The sequence below is a fragment of the Electrophorus electricus genome, chromosome 7 (genome assembly GCF_041902795.1).
Source record: "Electrophorus electricus isolate QZ-2024a chromosome 7, ASM4190279v1, whole genome shotgun sequence".
NCBI lineage: Eukaryota > Metazoa > Chordata > Actinopteri > Gymnotiformes > Gymnotidae > Electrophorus > Electrophorus electricus.
In genome coordinates, this window is record NC_137503.1 from 31,835,011 (window position 1) to 31,859,604 (window position 24,594).

The following is a 24,594-nucleotide window of genomic DNA, read 5'->3' on the forward strand; positions in this document are numbered from 1 at the left end:
TTTCTAGAGGCTGACATTAGGAATTTGTGTCTTTAATCTTGCGGCTATATTCTTAAGTATTAAAATCAAAACACTGCTGCTCCACCCAACCCAGACGTTCCCTGACCCCACTCTGCTGTGATTGGCTGTCGGAGGTCAGGGACCCGCCCTAAGGCGTGGTAAGCAGCATGGTTGGGCGAGCTGTAGGGAGGAGAATGAAAGACTCGAGAGGCTGGTTGGGAGAGAAGAGTGAAAATTGTCCATTCAGTCAAAGAAAGGGAGGGGCTTGAGCTGATGGGACTTCAAATCATAAAACTGCTTCACAGTAACCTAGTAACCGTTTTTGATGGGGGGGTGGGGGTGGGAGGGTTTTTTCTCTCCCATAAGTGTTTTTTTGTTTAGTTGTAGGATGAAGGGGCTCTCGTACAACACTAACCTTTGGCTAAAGATTCAAGGTGAGATACAGCTCGCACTTCAATTCTACTAACCAAAAGCGTACACAGCAAAAGGCAGGTAAGAAGGCTCACAGTGGAGGAGACAGCAAACGACTCGTCCAATCAAATCTATCAGTAAATCAACTCTGTGGCTCTGAACAGCACCCATTTCTCTCGAAAACCAAACACACGAGGACAAGAAGTGTTCCGTGATGTGCTCCGACATTTTTCAGCTACACGTGGGTTCACTACAGCGAGAGGGAGAGGATGAGCAGTGCACATGCACAGGTAGGTGTGTGCATACGTCAGTGATGCTGGTTCACACATTTCTCTCCACCTTCCAGTCTATTCTTCTGGTAGAGTGAGGCTTGAAAGAAAGAAAAAAAAAACCCAGAGGGACCAGACGGCAAAAATAAAGATTCTGACCACAAGAAAAAAAAAAAGAAAAAGAAAGAATTTTTTTTACTACAAAAACAAGACAGAAAAATAAAACTCTTCAATAAACAAAAGGAAATTCCCTTAACATATGATTCTACTTGAGAGAGAGCGCGCGAGCCATCATAATTATAAAAATGAAGCACTCATGAGCAGCAAATTCAGTCGCACTCCACCTTCACTGAACATGATGGATATACAGTGTCTGATGCTCCGACTTCCATCTTTGTGTAAGGGGGAGGGTGTATAAAAAACAAAACAAAACCAAAAAAAAAAAAAAAAAAAAAAAGATACCCTACACACAAACACACTAGATGCCAACCTGCTAACAATCAAGCCTCCGCCACAGATTGAACAGGGGGAGGATGGAGAAATTCTGGAAGGGGTGGAGCTAGAGGAGGGCAGGCTAAAGGTGAGCAATCACACATGTAGAGCATCCTAATCAGCATAAAGCCATTCACTCTGTGGCACCCCCCAGTGCACTTGAGACGTCCCTTCTGTCAAGTCCCTCCAACGATCCATCCCTCCGTTTGTTCAGCCTTCTGTCTGACCGCCCTGCCGGGCATGGCTACTTGCCCTCCTCGGGTTTGATGGCCTGGGGTTTGATTGGACCGGTGCGGATGGGCTTGGCCGCAGTGAGCGGTGCGGGCTTGTCGGGTTCAGCGCGGTCAAGTGGCGCCCCCTGGTGGTTGGGGGCGACGCTGTCGACAGCCTTGCCTGCCCCCTCCATTCGGGTGGCCTTGGTGACGGGGGCCTTCAGCTGCTGCTGCTGCTGCTGCTGCTCAGAGAAGAACTTGTGGGTGGACTGCAGAACCTCGGCTCTCTGCTTGGCCTGGAGGAGGAACAAAGAGAGGAATGGACACGATGGACACACGCAGACGCCAGACAAGATGCTTTGCGCAGGCAGTCCTGTTCCCTGCATTACCCCGGTCCTCAAGAACCAACTACATTTCCCATGAGTACTGCTGGTGTTACCTTGAGGTCCTGTTCAGCCTTGAGCGCGGCCTGTGTTCCGCGGGGTGGCAGAGGGGCACCAGGGGCGGTGCGGGGCGGGTGCTGGGGCCGGGGGTGAGACATCAGGGCCCCGCTCAGGTTGGGGGACATGGAGGAGCCCATGGGGCTGCGCTGCACTGGCCCGGGAAAGGAGTTCGCATGAGGAGGGCGGACCAGTGGAGACACCATGTTGGGCTGGGACAACATCTGCGTGCCGCGGAGGGGGAGAGCACACATGCGTGAGAGCGCGGCCCCACAGAACAATGGCGCAAGGTGGGAAGGTGGGAACTAGTTCGGGAGGCGGAAGGACGCGCTCTTCGACACTTACCTGGGGGTTGAACTGTCCGGGGAAGTGCTGTGGGACACGCATGCTTTGGGAGGCGGACTGGAACTGTTTGGGATACAGCATGCTGTTCATCTTACTGGACTGGCTGCTGGGGCTCGTGGAACTCGCCCTGGGGGTACAGAGGATGTACATTACAGCAGAATGCAGTGTGTGTGTGGCGAGTGAAGGAGTGAATAGCTGCACACCTGTAAGGACTTGAGGTCGGGGTGGTGCTTCTTGCACTGATGGGAGGAGTTCCAGGTTTCACGTCCATTCCAGTACCAAACAGCTTCAGATCCATCTCACACATCTACCCAACCCCACACACAGTGTCTCAGTTTACCTGAATACGCAAATCGCCGCAGACACTCATCATGCAACAATCACACAATTAAAACATCAAATTCCTATAAAGGGATTTGCTTAGGTCTCACTGGGGAACTATTGCATTGTGGGAAGGTGTTAGAGGGGGCTACGGGGGAAGGGTGAGCACCTTGTTGGGCGGCTGCATCATGCTGTGTGTGTTCTGGCCGATGAGGCCGCGGTAGGGTTGGCTGCTGGGCGGCTGGCGGTTCAGGTTGGGGGGCTGCGTCTGCGGAGGAGTGGGGGGCAGAGACTGGGGCATAGCAAGCAGGGGCTGGCCTCCACCTGAACCGAAGCTGGGCAGCGACAGCTGTGACCCAGGCATGGGCACCGTCACCTAGGGCGACGAGGAGAGAACGAACGCGTCACGCATTCTGAACGACCATGCTGTGCAGAAGCAGAAAGGGGTGGGTGCATAGAAGCGAGTGTGTGTACCTGTTGCAGTGCAGAGCTGGGGCTCTGGGTCGAGCTGTAGTAGCTGTTCTGCGTATGCTGCTGCACTTGGCCAGAGTACAGGTTAGAATGCTGACTCATCCCTTGTCTCTGCAATACAATCACAGGGCCACTTGGTCATGGGCTGCAAAGAATTATGGTCCGCTTACACTGCTGAGGAGAGAAGATTTGGCCTCCACTTTATGCAAATGAGAAGCTAATATCACTGAAAGTCAGCTAATCTGCTCCATTCGGGGCATTTCTTCATGCCACGACAAGCCACAAGCTGAAATCACTGGTGTGTCAGGTTTTCCTTTCCTTTACTACATACTGGGAAAACATTAAGCTTGGACGGTGTCTGAATTAGCTGGTGCTCCAGGCAGGTATTAACATTTATTTTATATTGTTCTAATTAAGAGATATACTTTAACATATGATATGATGACGTGATTGGATAGTTAACTAGCTGAGTGGGTACATTTAGCTGATGTAAGTAGTTTTTGGGATGGGCTTGCTGTGGACAGACAAACTTGCATTACAGGGACCACCAAAGTAGCCTGGAGGAGATGAAACACTTTACTGCAATGTAAATGTATCACAATAATCCTTGCGCTGCTTATTCTCTTAGAAAACACTAGTTAGGGGGTATACATATTGGAAAAAAGTGCTTTCACTTTTAAATTTGAGATGTGGAGATCAGATCCTGACTTTCCACACTGGGAGTGGTGCAGGTAGCAGGCCTAACCTGTAGGATGTGTGTGTCTATGAGCTGGGAGCCACCCATCCCGGATGGCTGGTTCAGCTGTGGCTCAAACAGGATGGGGATGTGCTGGGCGTTGGAAGTCTGTTGGAAGGCCAGGCTGGACTGAGGCTTAGCCAGCTCTGGAGGCTGGACACCAGGGTAGCTGTGCAGGGCCGTCCCCGACAGCATCATGGGGGACGGCTGGGACAGGCTGTTCTGCATGAAGGCCTGCTGCGACCTGGAGACGTGGAATGGGGAGGACATCGTCAGGGAAGATCCCATCACTGAACGCATGTCACACCCAGCTTCAGGTTTGTGACGAAACACAGAATGGGATTCCAAATATTGAACGATTATAGGCATGGTTAAGAGGGGACAAAAAAGGATTTCAAGCAGATTAAAAGTATCATCAGATTAATTAGCAGATTGATTATTCAGCCTGAAGCAAATGTTTACCAACACTTTTATTCCTTCAAATCATTCTGTGTATCCATCTACATTTATGGTATTTAGCTGATACTTTTATCCAAAGAGACTTACAGTTATGACTGAAAACATCAACTTGAGGGCCTTGCTAAGGTTAAGGCCCCCCAACAGGGGCAACTTGGTGGTAGTGGGGCTTGAACTGGCAACCTTCTGATTAGAGGTCGAGTACCGTAACCACCGAGTTATCACTGCCCTGTACATCACTGGGACTTGTCCAGGCCTTGAACACGGTAAACAGAGTAGTGGCTGCGGGTGGAGCACCTGTAGGGCTGTATGGACGAGCTGAAGAGGTCCTGCGGCTGGGAGACGGGAGGGCCCGTGCTGAGGCCCAGCTGGGCCTGGTGCTGAGGCTGCCCCTGCAGGGGCGCGTAGATGGGGATGGGAATCTGCTGCACCGCCGCGGGCTGCAGGAGCAGACACGAGTGGCCGTGAACACACCCCCACACATGCTTTCGGTCCCACACTCACCCACATCGGCACACAAAAAAGATAGGTGTCTAACGTATGAAAGAATACACCTGATCAAAAATAAATAAACAAATATGGATACAAATTCTTTAGAGAGAAAAGCCCTCAGCACCCTTTCAGTTTGCTATGAGCCACAAGCAGCAGGGCTGCGCACCTGAGAGAGGCCAGCCTGGAAGCCCTGCTGCTGGGCTATGGAGGGAGGGGGCAGGCGGGGGTGTGGTGTGCTGAACAGGTGGCTGGTGTCCATGTAGAAGGCTGGGATTTGTGCTGCAGAACCTACACACACACACACACACACACACACACACACACACACACACACACACACACACACACACACACACACACACACACACACACACACACACACACACACACACACACACGAGAAACTGAGACTGACTGCAAACACACATGAAAGATCTGAAAAAAGCAACTAGAAGAACAAAAAAAAATAAAAAAAAACACCAAACAAACCACAAACTATTCCAGATAACTGGATGTGTATGCACGTGACAGATAAGGCGCTGTGTGTGAGGAGAGAGAGAACTACATGGGGCCTTTACCTGCTGCAGACTGGGACACAAAGACCTGTGGGGTCTGCTGTTGCTGCTGCGGTAACAGTGAGGGCACACAGCCCAGCTGGGAGAAGTTGCTGGTGGACATGGTAGACGTCTGCACCTGCTGGGGCTTCACCTTGCAGATGTTGGGAGGGTCTGAGGCAGACGTGCTCTTCGTGCTCAGAGATGACGTGGTGTAGGTGGCCGACCCTGCAGAAAGAGCGGTCGCCATCATCCCGTGAAAACGGCTAAACGATGAACAGATCAAAAAGACTTGCAATGTCTGTGATGGTTACACGGTTTCACATGACTGGATTTGTGGAGTGCAGGCAATATCCTACAGAGAACCTGACAGCAGTGTTGCAAGGTAGACCAGAACAGAAAAATATCATGGTACTTAAAAAAAAAAAAACTATACGAGAATGATCATTTGAAAGAAAACATTTAAATAAAATAGCAATACCATTACTATGCAAACAGCTATTTGATGTGGCTAAAAACGGATCAGTCACTCTAAAGCATACTGCCCTTGTGTTCTACGCGATGTGGCTGGAAACATGACTAACAATCCTGATTAACATGAGCAGGCAAGACCAAGGACACAGAGAGCGTCTATTTTCAATTTGACAAGATGGCAGCAGCCTCAGCAACAAGAAGAGAGGGCACAATGTGAAATACAGGGGCATTTTGGCTTTAAAGGGAATGAGAAAAGGCGAGCTCAAACACCTCGGTATGGTACAAGTGCAGCTACTAAAAAGTATCTGGCAAAGAGGCTTCAGACCTGACCAAACATCTGCTGGACAGATGTCCTGTGACTACTTCACTCATGTCATGTCATGTGAAAGACAATACATAAAGATTCATACATAACCTGTATAAATGCGATTTCTTAGGCATTCTAGTTTCACTTGTTCCTTCAGGGTCTAATAAGAAATGCTGTTAAGCTAATTTAACTGTGAATGTTTTTGACTCATCAGTCCTGCCACTCATAAGGGAGAGCATGCAGTCCTGGCAAGATATGCCGATTTGCCTCTCCTACAGACAGAGGTGTCCGAGTTCAGAATCAGGAAACATCCCGTGAGAATGTTTCCGACTCCTTTGTTAGTGTTATGGGATTGGTGCTTCTCTAGAGTGGGAATATGAATTCTTCTGCTCCAAGAGTAGCCGTACGTTATTGATGTTCGGCGGTCTGGTGGTGGTGCTGCCATGGCTAAACCCAAAAATGTGGTCTTTCAGACCTATGAAAGATGGAGTTAAGACAAAAAGATTCCCCCCCCCTTAGGACTTAAAGGATCTGCAGACAGCCTGTAAACATCTCCACTTTCCTAGATGCCAGGTTTAAGAGCACCTTTGTTACTACTGAAGATGAGGTTAAAAAGGAACTGCTCCTAAGAGACGAGACCGTTACATTTCCTGCGAGCAGGAGCACTAAGACGACCTTGAAGACAACCGAGGAGCAGCAATTCAGCAAAGAGGAACAGAAGTGATCTAAAAAGGGATGAGAAGATTTCTGGAAGTAGATGAGATTATAAAAAAATGAAAATATTAGCCCGCCACCCTTTGACTACAGTTCAGGACGAGCAGGGGCAGAATACCGTTCAGGCCGGTTATGCCATTGTTAGTTTACCTTGAAGACAACTGCTTTAATTTACTTATTGTTATCATTCTAAAGGTTTGTGTTTTGCCTGAAAATGGCATTCGGGTTTAAATGAAAAGAGCAATAACGACATTTTAGAGTGTTCCCTTTTTTAAGAGCATGTATGAAGTATGAAAATTCATGACTTGGTATCAGAATTGAAACAAATTTTGGAATGGTGACCACGCTACCTGACAGTGAGGTGCTCGGCGTGACGGAGGCCACGGGAATCTGGGACATGGAGGCGCTGGAGAAGGAGCTGAAGGAGGCGCTGCCAGCCCCCCCGCCGCTGGTGATGGGAGAGGCAGAAGAGGTGACGGGTGAGCTCTTCTCCCCCAGGCTTGGAGAATTCTCCCACGCCTTCCGGGCGGACTCCATCTGCAGAAATTAGTGTTACATGTTACTAGTGGTCGTCAGGAGACTGTGTGCAAGGGCTGTAAAGCACCTGATACTGTCTGGAATGTAGGATTTTGGTAATGACCATGCATGACTGAAGGGAGAAGGTGTGTGCACATGCTGCACCTTAAGCGTGAGGTCCACTGTGGCAGGAGACACCGTGCTGAGGCTGGAGCTCTGTTGGAGGGCCTCTCTACGGGGCAGCGGCAAGGAGTGGGGAAGGGCCACCTGAATGACACACACACACACACACACACACACACACACACACACACACACACACACACACACACACACACACACACACACACACACACACACACACACACACACACACACACACACACACACACACACACACACACACACACACACACACACACACACACACACACACACACCCCCCTTTGGTAATTTTCACTCTCTTTGAAGTATGTGCCAAGCAAGAGAACAGGTGGCTGAGCAGGAAAAAGGAAATGATGTAATGAATGTGACTCTGGCTCACATTAGCAACAAGGCTCTCCTCCATCTTGCTACCACTGGTGGGCACAGTGTCCGCCAGCGAAGAGGACGGAGTGGTGTAGTCCGTCACGGACTCCTGCAACAAAAGCGGCATTGCACTGAACCCCACAGTCCAATTTGATCAATAATTAAAACGGATCCACTCAATAAAACACAAACATCCATCACACACGCACTGCATATGAAACGATTTAATACATTGTGTGACGTTATTTTTGTTAAAAAGAAATCAAAGCAGTGGATTAGAGTTTGGGTTGGAGCGGTTCTGCCTTACCTTGGAGCTGTTCGAGTATTCGGCGGACGGTACAGTGATCATGCCCTCGATGTCCCCCCCTAGCTCGGGAACTTTGTCCTTGGGGGGTGAGCTGGAGTCTCTGTCCCTGCTAGCACCATTGGGGGCACCCTTCTCCAGGCCCTCGCCATCCGCCTGCCGGCTGTCTTTGGCCTTGCGGTTTTTGAGCGAGCGCTCCTTGCCAATGGGACCTGGCTTGTACTCCTTCGGCTCGGGGGCGGCAATGTCAGGGAGCTGGGTGGTAGGGTGGGGAACGGGGATCAGGGGGAGGGGTCAGTGGCGAGCGTTAAGGTCAGGGTAACCGCAATGGAAAGGCTTTAGATAAAGGTTAGGATCAGGTTTAGGCTTCATGGTAACGTTAGGATTGGTGTCAGGTTTAGAATTAGATTGAGTTACCCCAGCATCCCAGTGAATCCTTGGTCTGTGTGTTTTACCTTTTGTGGTTTGATGGGTCCAGCACGAGGCTGCTTCTGCCTCTGCTCTTTGGGTTCAGGCAGTTTATTGTCCGACGGCTTTTCCAGCAGGGCGGGGACGCCATCACTGTCTGTGCTGCCCGCTGAGGAAGGAGCGCCGAACTGGATGCTGTCCATGCTTAGTTCCACACCACCATCCGCGCCAGTCTTCACGGCCTACACACACACACACACACACACACACACACACACACACACCTTATGTTGTTGCAGTGGGCCATAGAGCTGGATGAACTATGGAGCAGGCAGTGTGTTGGTAAACAAGTCAGGAAGGCAGCCCACGCACCTCAGGGGTCACGGCCCCGGTGAAAGAGGTCAGAGGTTTATTCCAGGCACTGACTGCAGGTGGCTGAGGGGGGCTGATGGGTCCCACTGAAAGAGAAGCTACTCGATTATTCATACATCCCTTCTAAATCCAAACAGAACTGACATGCCCAAGCTCTGCGATATGTGCCAGCAAATCCTAGTGCAGAAACGTAAAAACACTTACGTTTCTTAACGTCCGGGAGCACGGTGGAGCCAGCCACCTTATTCTCCCACAGGTCTGTACCCAGAGTGCTGTGCGTCTGGGTCTTGGTAGGGAAGTCGACGGTTTGAGAAGGCAGCGGTGCCACAGCGCCCTCTAGAGGTTGGGAGGCGCTGGTGCTCTGGGCCTGGGCAGGAAGGCTGTGTTGGGACATGGAGATGGCAGGCTGTGGCTGCTGTGAGGGGGCAGCCTGGGCCTGATGAGGTGGGGCAGCGGCCTGCTGTTGCTGGGAAATGGAGGAAGCCTGCTGCTGCTTCTTGGCGAAGCGCGGGGGCAGTTTGGACCCTCCTCCGCTGCGACCCTTCTCTCCCGAGCCCTTTTTACTCCAGTTCTACAGGCACGGACATGCAGATAAGCACACAGGATTAAAATCAACCTCTATTTGGCCTGCAGGACCAAGCCCACTCCGAAAGCAGTGTGAATCTCACTACTCTGCTCCCACTCCATCACACATTAGTGCACTTTTTCCAAATATTTTTTTGCAAAAATGTTCTAAAATGTCACAGGGCCAAGCATGAGTCAACTTTTACTCATCTGTGACTCAACTGCAAACTGTCAGCACAGATGTCGACTTTAAAATTCAGCCCTTCATCAGCCCTCTCCGCTAACCTGCACGGTCTGTTCCTCCTTTTTCCTCCTCTCCTCGTCCTGCAGCCGTTTCTGTTGTTTGCGGGACACGACCTCCGTGAAGCCATCGTCATTGGTGTTGGACTGCGGGTCTTCCAGGGTCGTGACCTCCGGGTGGTCATCGATGATCACTACGCCTAGAGGCATCGATGAGGGCAAAGCGAGAGGCTGAGAACCCACAAGCTTCACTGTGCGGCGCTCAAGACGCTGGCCATGGAAACAGTTAAATGCGAGTGCAAGGAGCATGGCCTACTCACTAGCGTAGTTGTTGAGGTCGAACTGAGACAGCGCGTTCTCCTTCTCTTTGGGTTTCTTCACGGCCTCTTTACGGCGGTTGGCTGCAGGCTCCTTGTTGGCCTTCTGCCCTGATCCTGTCTGTGCAGCATCTGTACTCTGAGTTACAGCACTAGAGAGAGAGAGAGAGAGAGAGAGAGAGAGAGAGAGAGAGAGAGAGAGAGAGAGAGTGTTGTGTTTGTGATGAGTAGCTGTAGTGCTTCTACTACAAAATCTAGTTGAGACAATATCAAAAAGTGGGGTTTTTTGTTTGAAATTGCATGTATAGTTAGAGCTGTAAACCCCAGTGCTAACCAGGTTAATGGACTACACTTATTCTGACAGACGGAGAGAGAGACAGGGGGAGGAAAGTGAGAGGACAGAGCAAAGGTATCAAAAAAGGAGTGGAAAAAAAAAAAAAAAAAAAAAAAAAGGCACAAGATGGGTGGTAGTCTAAAAATAGTTAGCTATGGTCTATATTTGGACAACTATACTAAGAAATGTGACAGCAATTAGTACAGGAGACAAAGCAGCCACAAATCTGAACCAGGCTGTAGTCCATTACACACTCCCAAGGCTGATCTCTAACAAAGCACTGACCAGGCACTGGAGAAGCAAGCTACATAACCCAGAGATCTATGGCAAAATTAATATTACAGCAACAGATCAGGCTACTAAACCCATGGGGTCACTGTGGTTTATAACCCATGAGTGAGAACTCACCCTCTGCGTGCAGCCTTGGTTCCTGACCCTCCCCGGCGCTCACCCTTGCCGCCTGCGTACCCTCGGCCCGCTTTAGCACCACTGTTGCCCCTGCGGTTCTGCCTGTCCACAGGTCTCTGGCTGGAGAAGCTTCTCTTGGCCGTGGGGACGGCCTCACGTTTCGGGGTGGCTCCAGCCTCACCAGGGGACTTGCTGTGGCCCACCCCGGGCTGCGGGGGTGCGGAGGAAGGAGAGGTGGTTGTGGCGGCCCCTGCCTCCAGTACCCCCTTCTTCTCCTCCCTCTCCCTACGCTCATTAAAGTCGCTGCTCTCAGAGGCCGTCTCCCACTCCTCGTTGGCCTGGTCCGATGAGTTCTGGTTGGACAGGTCGGGCGACTTGCTGCCTGCAGCGACCATGGTGGTTGCTGCCTCGGGAAGTGCTGCCTCTGAGGTGGGGAGTTCAGGAGGTGCGGGGCCTGGCCCCATGGCAACAGGAGCGGTGTTGACCGCTGTGCCTTCGGGTAGCGTGACTGGCGTCCCTGGAGCCTTGGATAGGGCGGGGGAAACGGCAGCGGGAGCCGAGGCAGCAGGTGCCGTCGCCACAGCCGGAGCCTCACCTGCCATGACCGCCGCTTCCCGCTCCTTCAGGCGCCGGAAGCGTGGCGGTTTGTCCTGCCTGGGCGGCCGTGCCGGCCTGGGCCTTCGGGGCCGCTCCCTGCCGCCCTGCCCCCCTTCTCTTAACTTCTTGGTCTCGTACTTGGGCAGGCGCTGGTCGCCAGGCGGACCGTCCTGCCGGGACGTCTCTGCTTCTTCCAGCCGGAAGGTCTCCATGGGTTTTGAGGGCCAAGGGAGGCTCTCACGTGGCGTGGCCCTCCGGAGGGGGGCGGACCTTGGGGGTGGCCGCTCTCTGCCTCCCCCTCTCCGATTATACACCCCTCCCCTGCCACGGCGCGTCGGCTCACCTTTCGGCAAGAATCCCGGTTTGGGCCGCCCCTCCTCCTCCACCCGAGGGCCGGGTTTGTCGTGTGGGTGCGTGGACCCGAACCCCGATGTGGCTTTCGCCGCGGCACGTGCCTCGGGCAGCTCGCGGCGCAGAGATCTGTTGGGCTTGGTGCTGGGCTCACGGTCCGAAGCTCCTGTGTCACTAGCTGATTCCCTGCCCTCACTCTCGGAGTCCGTGTCCGAACCCCTCCGGCGCCTGCGCTTGGGCAGCACCTCGAAGTCGGAGCTCTCGCTGCGCGTCTCACTCTCCTCACGGCAGCGGAAGCCCGCCACGCCGCCTCCACTCAGCATGTCGGTGCGCGAGCGCGGCTCTCGGTACGGGTACTCCGTCCGGCTACGTCCTCGGCCACCTCGGCCCCGCCCGCTGTAGCTGCCCCGGTAGCTCCGCCCTCGTGAGTAGTACTCTCCTCGGCCACGGCCTTTGAAGCTAGCGTCGACTGGCCAGTCACACTCCCGTTCTGCCACCCGGTCCCTCTCTCTCTCCCTTTCCTCACGCCTGTAAGCCCTCGGCGGCAGGCCAGACTCTTTCCGGGACGGCAGTTTGGGTTCAAGCCGCTTCTCGTTGGATGGAGCCTTGCCTGCCTTTTCCTCCTGGCCGCTGGTGGAGGTCAATCCAGCCGACGTCTGTGGCTCTCTTGATTTGCCACCGACTGTCTCCACCCCCTCCTCTGGTTCAGCCACACGCTCTTTCTGCCCCTCGCCAGACAGCTTCTGGCCCTCAGACACTGCAGCAGCTGCGGTAGGTGGGATTTTGTGGGTTGGCCCCTCCTTTTTTGAGCGCTCACCGCGTTCGTGCCGCTCCTCCTTCTCTCTCCTCTGCTCCCTCTCCTCCTTCATATCACGAAGTACCGGCTTCTTTATGGGCCCAGACCTCCTCAAGGGCCTCTCCGCTCCGGACCCATCCCTCCGGCCCCCTCCCGATCCACGAGAACCCCAGCGCAGCTCGCCCTTCTGTTTGCTAGCTGCTGGCAGCAGTAGCTTGTCTGCTTTGTGTGCGTTGTCCACAGCTGGGGGCGGGGTGGCACGGCTGCTGATCGTGGATCCCTGGCCAAAGGGCTCCTTCCTGGGCACGTCCTCCGGCCTCTCTTTGGCGTCATCGAGTTCAAGAACCTTCTGGGTTAGAGAGACCCCTTCGAACCGGGGCTCTTCCAGTTTGAGGGAGTGGCTTGAACCTTGGGAGATGGTTCTCTTCAGGGCGGCCTGCCCAAGGGGCTCCACCTCCTCCCCGGCGGACAGCGCGGCTGGCTCGGGATCAAAGGAAGAAATGGCGGGGGTCCGGTCTGTCTGCAGGAGGCCCGGCATGTCTTCTGAGACATGGGAGAAGGAAGACAGAGGCTCAGACGATTCTCTGAAGAAGTCGCTCTTCGCTCTGGGCTCCAGGGGGCCGTGCTCCTGGGGATACACAGTTGACAGTCCTCTCTCCAGCTCCAGACCTGCATCCAATCTGACCACAGAAGACAAGAATGGATGTCAGAGACTTGAGGAAAAAAGGTGCCATTTGAAATGGAGTTTCTCATTACAGAATTACCTGAACTACCAGCAGGAGCAGTAAAAATTATTCAAATAGTGGAGGGCTTATGGAGACTTTAAATATATTGCAAACAAAATTAAAAAACAGCTTCTTAAAAAATAATTCATTTTTACCACCACAAAAAATAGAGAACGCTATTTAAGAAAGGAAGCCTAAGTAGTACAGAATCTGAAACATACAGCCCAATGGCGTCAGGCTGAGGTATAACGTGTAAAATTGTTGGAAAAAGTTACTTATTGCTCTTTTAAAGTTATGAATTGGAAAAACCACCACCAAACACCCTTAATGCACAAGCCAAATTATTTTCTTAACACATGAAAACCCACCTTGGCTCTTTGCAGTCCTCCCGACATTTAGGGGGCGTAGCAGAAGGTAAGGGCTCAGTCTGGGAGTAAGGCTCAGAACCCCACACCATTCTTGGCTCGCTGGGAATCCCATGCTCTCTGATGGGCCGGGTCAGGTGGTCAAAGGAGTCGGAACCAGAACTGCTGTTGTCTGTGGGCTCTCTGCGCACCAACTGCTTCGGAGGCATCCGCCCTGCTAACACACACACACACACACACACACCCCATCAAATCAAACAATACCAGCCGGTAAACACGGCATGCAAACGCAAAGATCTATTACACACTGTTAACATTTCTAGCTTTCAGCCAATGTTTACACACAGTTACATTTAAATGATATCAAAAGCCCAAATGAAAGCCTCAAACATGGGAAACTCCATTTACGAGAATAACGGGCAACAGGCAAAATTCCATTTTAACCACTCACGAAGGACCATCCCGAAACAACGCCCCATGAGGAAAACAAACCCCTGCAACTCTCAACTGGAAGCCTGAAGGCAGAGCAGCTCACCGGGATGCATGGGCGGCATATCCATGGGCGGGCGTCCGGACATCATGCGCGGGTCCATGTAGGACTGCATCATCAGCCAGCGCGGGTCGAAGCCCATAGAGGCCAGGTGCTGATGGTGTGGGCCCAGAGGCTGATAGAGGGAGCGGTGCTGGGGGGCTACTGAGGCCCCAGAAGGGGACACAGAGCCCCCACTGCCCTGCTGCTGCTGTTGTTGCTGTTGCCACTGCTGTTGCTTCAGCTGCTCCTGGGAGGAGAACATGGCATCAAGAGACCGTCAGAGCCCTCTCTGCCCATTAGCTTAGATGGTTTAAGACAAATGCTCCTCCCCCGGAGGCACTCTACACATAAGCCATTAATTAACCCCTACAGACGAGACTTCTTTTACGAGCAACACTCACTTTCCAAGAGCTCTCAAACCAACGCAACGGTTTCACCATGAAAAATCAGGCGGGGTTGGAGGGTACTACCTGCTGCCTGAGGAAGCGTGGTGGCAGAGATTTCTGGAACTGTTTGGAGTATCCGGAGGTGAGGGCGGGCCGGGCGGTCGTGCCGGCCTCGCCCTCGTTGTCTAGCTGCGGGTGGGTGGTGTCCTCGCTGACAGCGTGATCCAGGCGGGGGAGGGTCAACTGAGACTCCTCCGCTGCAAAAGGACATACAGACGGACTTAATATGTGAACGAGACGCAACGCTTTAGATATGAAATGCAATATTCCATCCCTTGGGCTCGCCTGGGCAATTCTGAGATTAAAAAAAAGGGTGCACTAAAATGCTTTAAGGTTTATCATTATTGCTCTTATCTAAAACAAATCTTGTGACCATCTTGGGGCAAGTTTAACAAAGATTATGATCGAATTATCTTGGATTTTTTTGTGCTGATTAAAACGATAAGTGACAGATGCCAACCTGGCCCCTCAGGGCTGGTATGCCCACCCCTCCGTACCTCTACACTCTTCCGTACTAAAGTAGTCCCTCACTGATTGCCTCTCCACCTGCACCTCTTGAGTCACCACAACCTCCACCTCAGCCCCCTGCAGCTCTGGAGCAGTCCTGTGGGTAGGAGGACTGGGTTGCCTTGGAACAAACTGTGGCTCCTCCTCCACACTTGGCTCAGGCATGCTGTGGGGGGAAGGCACTGGCAAGGGTGGGAGGGGCTGCGGCAGGGGAGGCGCCTGAGAGGGTGGGGTTTCAGCGGGTGGGTTGGGCAATGTTTCGGCATCTTCTGACTCGTGAGTGGGCGTGGCGGGCTTGGCAGTCTCCGTAGCAGGCCGGAGCTTCTCGTTGAGGCGTTTGAGCTTCTCGGCGCAGGCTGCCAGCCTCTGCTCCTCCATGCGGCGCTCTTCTTCTTCACGCCGCCGCCGCGCGCGCTCTACAGCCTCCGAAAGCTCTGACTGCTTCTTCCGTTTCTGCCGCCAGGCCTCGGCGTCGTCCTCGCCCGCGGCAGGTGGCACAGAAGGCTGCTTTGCCATGCGGACCCCTCCGCTCCCCACGGGTCGCCCGGCTGTCTGACCCTGGGGGAATGTGTGAATAAAACTTGCCATCAGCCCACTGTGTTCTCAACAACTACAGCAACCTCATTCACTACAGTGCAGTCATGATTCAAGGATCCCACATGCACACTGCAGTCGCACGAAGGATTTTATTCCGTTTTGTGTTTTTATACTAAACCCTGTTCATTCACACCATGTGCCAGGAATATCCTGCAACAAGCTGATGTGAGAAGCTCTGAAGATCCTGTTTATTCTGGAACAAACCCGTCTGCTTCAAAACTTTCCTTTTTAAAAGGATCCTCAGGTAATCTTTGGACTTTGGGCCCCATGTCAGGGTTTGACTCAGCACCATAGTAAAGCATTAGATAATACATCCCAACATGTTCAAGTCACATTTCACCACATTCACTGGCATAAAGAACTGGTTTACATACCTGGTAGTCTTGGGCTGGCCCAGTTTTGCTGTACTGAGTCATGCTGCCTGGGGAGGGCGCTCTAGGGTCTCTGCTGTCTGTCCATGCACTCTTGCCCTCACTCCTCTCCTCTCCGGCCTCCTTCCAAGCCTCCTGGGTGTCGGCATTCCGCGGTCGCATGCGGTCAACCTTGCTCATCCACTCCCTGCAGGGGAAAAATGTTGACGGTGAATATTGTGCTTGCTTGTTTGGCCATGTTGTCCTAGTCAGTGCAACGATGTGGTTAGGACTGCCACACATGGAATTCACAATGGGGTGTAACGTCAAGAGATGAATGGAGCAACTCAAACATCTGTCTGAAGCTATAGAAAGAAAACCTCCTGAAGTTAAAATGACCTCAATTTATTACAACAACCTAAACCCAAATGTTCCTCACCAGTCTCCTTTCTCCTTGGCTGTGTGATTCTCCTCGTCGTCACTGAAGTTCAGCTTCTCTGTGTAGTCAACTTCCATCTGGGCACCTGAGAAGACAGACAACTAAACCTCACGGCCAGGAAACACACTGAAGGAGTGTATAAACACCCTTGACCGCACAGTGGAACCAAAAGGTTACAACACTTGATTCCACCTGATTTCACGACGAAGCCGAGGGACACGGCCAAACTCACCAGCCCAACCCTCGTCGGCATCCGTGTCCAAGTTGTCGAGCTCCTTGAGCTCAGAGGCGCTAACAATGGAAGGCCGGTCTGGGTCCTGTAGCCAGGACTGAGGGGGAGGCTGGGAAGGCCTCGCACTGGCCCGTGGACCCCTGAGAGAGATAAGAGGAGGCGAGACTGAGGCTTGGGGAAAGAGCAGCATAATTTCTCAACACAAGTAGCAAGGGATTAGCTAAGGAGTGGATGATCAAGCCTGTACTGCTTATGTACACACGAGATGTGCTACCTAGGGCGGCAAGATGAACTAAACACAAAGGCTCATGTTTGGCTGAACTTGTAATCAGAAGGTTGCCAGTTCAAGCCCCACCACAGCCAGGTTGCTGCTGTTGGACCCCTGAGCAAGGCCCTTAACACTTAACTGTTGTTTTCAGGCATAATTGTAAGTTAAACTGGAAAAAAGTGTCAGCTAAATTTCATAAATCTAAATCAGTTTTGCACCACAGAAAGATGCACATTAAGCTGTTTAGAGGCAGGTGGTCTGCTGCGCTGACATTAGCATGTAGCATCTGAACCATTCAAACACCGTTCACTCACTTTGAGCCGTCTTGCTGGCCTGGGTACCTGAAATTTCCTTGCACAGGTGCGTATGACATACGAGGATATGCGTGGAACATCTGCAGGACAGGAAGATTCGTGATTATGTTACAACTTCAAGCACAATTAAGTATATAAACTACACCACTGAACAACTGCACTGATGAAAAGGGAACAAGGAAATATGATGATTCAAACTGGAAGCCATTCTGTGGCTTTTTTCCCCAAAACTTCAACATTAACCTAAAGTAAAGGAAGCACAGAAACCGCTAATTAAACCAAGTAAACTGCTCAGGACACCGTGGGCTCGGCATACACCACACGACTTAAAATCCTAAGAGGGGGCATCTCCCTCTTAACGCAAATCTCAGAACGCTTCGCCGTTCTTTCATAAGAGTGCAGACGCTAGGCGAGCGGGTAAAGCAGCACAGGCTACGAACATCCTCCAACTCATTTCTGCAGTTAAATGAGCAGGATGTGTCAAAATTAAAGGAAAAAAGCAGACCGTGATAACTCTTACAGGAGATTGTCTAGAGCCAAACTAGAACACTCTAGACCCACTGTAGTACATGCAGCTCATCATCTGTGCTGCACCGTGTGCCAGCGTCTGTGCCATTTTAATTTTTATTCTTCTAGTTCTCACTGGCTGCTGCCAGCATCACTCGCTCAGTTACATCACTGACGTCACACCGCACGAGTTGTGAATGTTCTGAGTTTTGTAATGCTGGAGGGCCAATCACTGCAGGGATCAATCAGAGGTTTGAAGACTGACTGGCTTCTCCTCATACCACCAGGCCTGGAAAACCACTTCAAATTGGGAAAATTTGTGGCAAGGGGAAAATCGAGTTGTTGTTTTTTTTGTTTGTTTTTTTAAATCAGGCAAGAAAATTGTGTTGTAAGCCCAGCTTTAAACTCGTTAATGTCACCTTAAACTGCTAAATGTTTCACTTACAACACTGCCAAAAAAAAAAAAGCTCAGAAACAGCTAACAATTAGCAGTTCCACACATAACCTAAAACATCTAATAATACTTCCCTTTCTTCATTGAAATGACTTACATAAGGTGGCATCATGCCTCTGAACTGGGTGTGGAACTGAGAGGGTACGCCCCCCAGAGGCTGCTGTCCGCCGTTGAGTTTGTGCTGGGGGGCGGGAGCAGGAAGCCTCTCTCTGGCATCCCTCTTCTCCCTGCCCTCCCCAGCGGAGGGCTTCCCCGCCTCGTCAGAGTCGTCAGTGGGGGAGGGAGAGCCTCGCCCCACCCCTGCCTCATCTGGGGTCTTGCTGTCCATCTCCACGGGACTGGGAGCCACGTTCAGATTCCGACCCCCACCTTCACGCCAGCTGCCCACATCTTGAGAAGGAGGGAGGGGGAGAGAGAGAGAGAGAGAGAGAGAGAGAGAGAGAGATTATTAACGAAATTTCATTTAATGGCGTGCATTTCATTTTGATCAGCTTTGATGCGCTGCGCACTCTGAGGTCTGAGGCTGGGGCCTGGTCCATACGGCTCCTCCTCCTGCTGCTGCTGCTCGCCCGATTTCTCCACCTCTCCTGAGGCCTGCAGACTGGGAAACTCCTGGTGGAACTGGCTGCTTATCCGTGGGGCTCCTGGTTGAAGAGAGAGAGAACGGTGGATTTGCGCTGGAGTCATAGAGACTTCGCCCTTGCTTACAGTCAAACATCCTACAAGGTGGCATGCTTGACTCTATATAATGATGTCCACACAGGAAATAATTAATTCATTGAGATAAAAAAAAAAAGAAAGTCTTTTTATGAGGTTGTCAGGCATGGTGAGCCAATGCAGCCAAGCCGTCATCTCTAAATATATAAAAATATGACCTCAGAATTAGGCGAGCTAATCAGACAAACGAAAGAAGTGTTACAAGGAGCTTTTCTGAGGATCAATTTTCCATCCATCAAACTGAAAGGGAGAGGGGCAGGGAAGTGCGCGCGTGTGTGGGCTCAGGGGCTGACCGTCGAGGGCTGCAGTAGGCTTGCTGTTGGCCCAGGAGCGGCTGCTGCTGCCGCCAAGGGGGGGGTCTGCTCCCAGAGGAGCAGCGGGCTTTGGCTGCGTGGGAGGGCTCTCCTGCAGCCTGCAGACACCAGACAAGGGGGAAAGACATGAGGACAAGTAGAGCAAAAACCTTACAACACTGCTCATTAGCAACAACAGCTGTGCATGAGAGAGAGAGCACGAGACAGAGAGAGAGGGAGAGATACAAAGATATTACGTGGATGTGTGGAGATCTGTAGTGCAGGCAACATACAAAGGTGACTCAGAAAGGACGGAAGAAAAGGACCTAATTAGGAGTGAAAGAGACCGCAGAAGAGAAAACAGCAAAACACAAGAACAGCATTGGCCCAAGAGGAGAATGATCAGGTTACACTTTCAAAAAGAGCGGCAAGACAATGTCTCCCACAGCCAGCTTTTCTCTGAGACTCGGGACTATTGATCCACAGTGGCCACACCTGAGTCAAGAAACACCAAATTCTACGCCAATACTAACACTAATAGCTTTAACTAAAATACCAACTCCAGAATCTCAATGCTTAAAATTTGCTTATCTTCTAGTGAGCAGACATCATTTATAGATCGTGACTATAAACAATTCCTGGGGTGAAACGCTCAGAAAGGCTCCGAGGTCTGCACTTCCGAACATTAAAAATAGATTCTACGGAACCAGTGCAGAGAGTCACTGTTCAGCATCAGCTAAAACCACAGCACGGTGTTTATCAGGCATTCTGACTGCTGTAGTTTCTAACTAACTCATGCTGATACAGATTCATACCATGTCTGTCTTCCCTTGATTTAACCTGATAAAAAAAAAAATTATGAAATTATTATTTTTGAATTCATTAGAGAGTTAGGGCAATGCTTGTATGACTAAACCTGATTATAGCTTTTAGGCAGCTAGTCAGACTCGGTGTGCCATACCGCTCGTCTCCGGGTTGGTCCTGCTTGGAGGCCCAGCCACTGCCGTCCTTGGGCACGATGCTCACGTTGGGGTCGTTGCCTTTATTCTCAGCCTTCAAGCTGGGCAGGTTGGCTGGAGGTGGCATACGCCGACTGGCCGCAACTTTGCCCAAACTCTGGAGCCCATGTCTGGCAGCAACTAGAAAGGTATAAGACATACACACACACACGTGTGAGAGAGAGAGAGAGAAAAAAATGACTGAGTGAATAAGTCAGAGGCATTTTAAAGTTGAACCTCATGTCTAATAGATGCCCTTGAGGAGAATCCAAATGAAAAGGAAACAGGCTTATACAGCACCCTTGATGTCGTCATCTCTCTCTCTCTCTCTCACACACACACGCACGCACGCACGCACAACATGCTCGTACTCAAACGCTCTCCTAAAAGCTAATAGAAATGCATGGTGGTGACTAGAGCACAATTGCTGCTTATTTGAGCAGTGATACTCTGGAGGAACATTGGGGGGTCAGTTGGGGGGGGGTGCACTCCTCCCGTCCGACCTCACATTCCTGTCTGGTGAACCATGCGCACTATAACAATGTGCAGCTTCCGACGCAGACAGTCTTGAGCTTGGCATTAAGAACGTTACTAACTCATCTGCAGGCCCAAAATTAAACTCAATGTGAAGGAAAATCTAGTTATGAAACACGCCAGAGTGGACACCAAACCAGAGGTTTTAGCGATGTGCTTTTGAGTTATAACGGGGTGCTGCCGTACCTGCAGTTTTCTGGGTCTCCAGAGACTTGCCCTTGTATGTGTTGAAGAGGCTAAGGGTTGCATACTTGGTCTTGCCATCCTTTGCCTTGGTGCTTTGGCCTGACTTCTCGGACATTTCGCTGGAAACTCATTGAGTCTGGTCCTCTGGCCTCACTCCTCAGAACCAGGCTCCTGGGCAGGGGGGGGAGGGAGCTGAAGGTGAGTGAGCATGTCAAGCATCAGACTGACAAAAGTTAGTGTGTTTTGATTGCAAGTTGATATAGAGCATCCAAAATAATTCTGTTCTCTGCCAGTCCTGTCCTAATTCTCTTCAAATGACAATTAACAGCCTCCTGACAGAGAGCTAGAGATCTGCAGTTTTAAATAAATGCCACAAATCGATGAAGCATGTCATGTTGCCATGTCAACAGGCAGATTGACAGCAAGGGGGTCGGCTGGAACAGGTCTGGGAGCAACATGGGGTTCCATTCATAATTGATGATTCAATACTGCACTCAGAAGGGGCCGCAGCCAAGTGACAGTACAGCATGAGGAAGACAGTCACCTTAACATAGAGGTCCAGGCATTTATTGACCCCCCACTGACGCTGGAGTGGTCCACACCAGGGGTATATGCTCGACTTACAAACTCGTGTTTCATTCTCCCAGTACGAAACAACTAAAAAAAATAAACCCACCTCAAAACAAGAACACAAACAAAAGCAAATCTCAAATGAGCACAGGCAAAGATCGCGAACGCCCACACGCCTCGGACGATGGCGCGTTTGATCTAGCCAGAAGCTTCCCGGGTTCTTCAGCTTTTCAACAAGCGGCACGAGCATCTTGCGCGAGAAACAAAAGTGAAAGTAGCCTTGCTCTCGCCGTCTAGAGATCACACTCGATAGTGTTTAGGTCAGAATTTGTTACTAAGAAATGTGCAAACATGTAACTAAGCAGCAACATCTCACTACAGATGCACTTAAGCTCGATATTGGTATTTTCGGTGTGACCATCACTGTCCAAACGTAAAGGGTCTCCAATTGAGTGCAAAGGTATAATCTGGAAGATGAGGGGCAGGTTCTAAGGCAAAAGCAGACCTTTTTTGTAGTAGGCCCAGCTGAACTGAGTTAGAAGGGCCTTACAGAGGCCAGGGGTTTGGCAAGGACTTGGCACTGTAGAGCTGAGGCTAGTGTGTAGTCCTTGCACTGCAGTCATAGGTACCATAGTGTCCTTCAGCATATTCTGTCCTTCGAGGGACAGGGTGAAGCGCTCTGTAGGGGACCCTGAGAAAGTGCACTTACCCATGTACCTGCACAAGCAGATGTCTACAGGTTCTACATGTCTCCATAGGACCCCAATCACGGTCACTCCACACCTGCACCAAATGCATCAATTGCACCGTTTGGCTTATGCTGCGGTCCAGTGACTACACATTATAAGGACAATGTAATCTCACTCACTCTGGGGAGGAAGAACTAATGAAGCCTAGCCACCCTGAGAGGTGCAAAATATCTATTGAAATATGCAGTTTGAGGGCACAGAAGGGAATATTTTGCAGGTGTAGGACCCCACAAGCAAAGCGCAATTAATTCTAGGAATAATATCAGTATGGCTCAAGGTTAGATCAGATGGCAAGCATTGACACACACACAGCACAAGGTTTGCTTTTACATGAAATAATTTACTCTCAATCAAATCACAAGCCCTTCACCATACTTCAAAGCGATTGTGCAAGCAAGAACCTCAAGATCCCTACGCTACCTCTTAAAATTCCATCAATTTCTTGTCTGCCAGCACATCTGCCATCCAAATGAGCAAGCCAATCGCGCCGCCAGTGCATCCCCAGAAAGAGCGCTGAGCAAATGCCGGTATTGAGCTCACTGCCTCAAGTGGACAAGCAGAAGTCAATGACTTCACGCCTGGCCAGAGGTCCTCGTATAGCAACCATGCTGCCCTGTAACGGAGACACTACATAGGCCATAGATGCTGGAAGCTTTAGGCCAAAACAGATCGCACGCCATTCAGTTTTTTTTTTTCCCTATTTTTTATTTTATTTTGCAAGCTTCCTTGGACAAATATGCTTTTGCTTACTTCCTCAAAGACTGCCTACTCTGAAAAACTGTTTACTTGCACGAGGAAACGATGAGACGATCTCAATACCGACGTCTTCGCTGGTTTGCCGCACTTGCTAAGGTACTACAGCAAACGGGTAGATAAATCACGTTTTATTTGTTCCGTCTTCTTGGGGACATGGAATCTGATGACTTTAAACCAAAACGTCCGAGTCTTGCAGCCATGCAACCACTTAGTTTTCAAACCAAAAGCAATGTGTAGATAGCTAACTGCTCACAACTCGCGTACCGATTTCTTCGAGGGTGAATTTCTAGTCATTTCAGAACCATTCTATAAATTGGAGCCAAGAACTTGCCGCCCAAACGAGCAGGTCAATCGTTTGTAAGACAAGCAATGTGTCTCCACGATTGGCTCGGAAAAGGCGCGACAAAATAAGGTGAAGTCATCAAGCCCTGTCTGGTTACCTGAGCCAAACACGGTTCAGCATCATGGCGGCAATTTTAATAGTTTATCGTTGAAAAAAGCTGAAGAGCAGGCGAAGGGAGCGCACTTCACCAGTGTGAATATGCACATCGGCTGTAAATGCTAGCTAACGCCAACCATAGTTAAATCAGTTTTACTTACTGTGGAGGCGGGCATTGGGTGCCGATGCATTTTCGCCAAAAGGAAAATGCGCTCATTATTTATATATATATATATATATATATATATATATATATATATATATATATATATATATATATATATATATAGTAGAGGGTGGGTCAGAGCGGCCCGGTGAGGTGGCCTCCCGGCTCATCGCCGTATTTTAGCAAGTCTCCCTAACCTATAGCTACCCTGCCTGTTTCGACTAAAGGGACATTAAAGCCAACATCTGCAGCTAGCCGTCAGCTCGCCTGAAGAGGAAAATCAGTGTCCTCGCAATGCAGATAGCTAGCTAGCTACCCCGGCTAACAAACACCGACGTTTCGTTTTTCAATTAACTTCTCAACAGATGACCAGAGGGTAACTAACCTTAGCTAGCCACGCTCGGCTTTACCCCAGCCCACATTCTTGGCGGCGTTGCACTTTGCTAGGTTAGCTGGCTAACTTGGCTAAGCTAGCTCGCGTGCAGCCTGCTGTGCCGCAGCTCGCTCTGCTTCTTCCCTCAGGGAGTTAGCCAGCCGGCTAACGGTTATTTTTTAACCCAAACGGTCATCGGTCTTACCTGTCTCCGCCGGTCCCGTCTCTGTGACTCAAAAGACTGTGGCTTTGCCCGTCCGAGCGTGTGTGTATCTACCGGCCCACTTCGCCGTGGTGTGTGTGTGTTTGTCTGTGTGTGTGTGTGTGGCCGGTGGATACAAAAGCCTGTGAGCTAACGCTAGCTAGCTCAACAGCCAGCGACCCGCAGCCGTCTCCAGAGACAAGGCCCCCGGCACTCCTGGTTCGTCCGGCCGCTCTTCTCTCTCGTTACACGGCCTGTAAAGTCTAAGCGGTACCGGGCCCGCTACCGCCGTTATTCGCGGTATTCGTTATTTTCCCGTTGTCTCGCGTGAGACAGATCTTCTCAAGTCGAGAGAGACAGAGAGGGGCCCCCGCTCGCGCCGCGGCCTGTCGCACAATCAAAGATGGCAGCACGCCAGTCCACGAGCGCCCGACGTCATCGCGCTC

At 51.0% G+C, this 24,594-nt stretch overlaps 1 protein-coding gene across 2 annotated transcripts; it reads right to left on the reverse strand.

Moving 5' to 3' along the window:
- Positions 1 to 1,095: 1,095 nt before the first annotated feature.
- Positions 1,096 to 24,575, reverse strand: prrc2c (proline-rich coiled-coil 2C). 2 transcript variants are annotated; one of them, XM_027026007.3, is made up of 34 exons: positions 24,152 to 24,575; positions 20,894 to 21,064; positions 20,137 to 20,314; positions 19,176 to 19,294; positions 18,675 to 18,809; positions 18,263 to 18,555; positions 17,205 to 17,284; positions 16,623 to 16,762; positions 16,391 to 16,475; positions 15,976 to 16,159; positions 14,995 to 15,562; positions 14,522 to 14,694; positions 14,055 to 14,298; positions 13,523 to 13,733; positions 10,686 to 13,109; positions 9,947 to 10,095; positions 9,672 to 9,826; positions 9,027 to 9,393; positions 8,823 to 8,908; positions 8,498 to 8,692; positions 8,046 to 8,297; positions 7,755 to 7,847; positions 7,376 to 7,477; positions 7,045 to 7,231; positions 5,224 to 5,427; positions 4,812 to 4,933; positions 4,451 to 4,593; positions 3,707 to 3,941; positions 2,965 to 3,072; positions 2,660 to 2,866; positions 2,373 to 2,476; positions 2,170 to 2,296; positions 1,824 to 2,048; positions 1,096 to 1,680 (listed from the first exon to the last, which is right to left on the reverse strand). In XM_027026007.3, the coding sequence occupies exons 2-34, from the start codon at positions 21,006 to 21,008 to the stop codon at positions 1,417 to 1,419; spliced, it is 8,274 nt and encodes a 2,757-aa protein (XP_026881808.2). In that variant the 5' UTR covers positions 21,009 to 21,064; positions 24,152 to 24,575; the 3' UTR covers positions 1,096 to 1,416. The 2 variants fall into 2 exon arrangements, with proteins under 2 accessions (XP_026881808.2, XP_035379832.1); XM_035523939.2 differs by having other exon boundaries at positions 13,523 to 13,736.
- Positions 24,576 to 24,594: the final 19 nt, after the last annotated feature.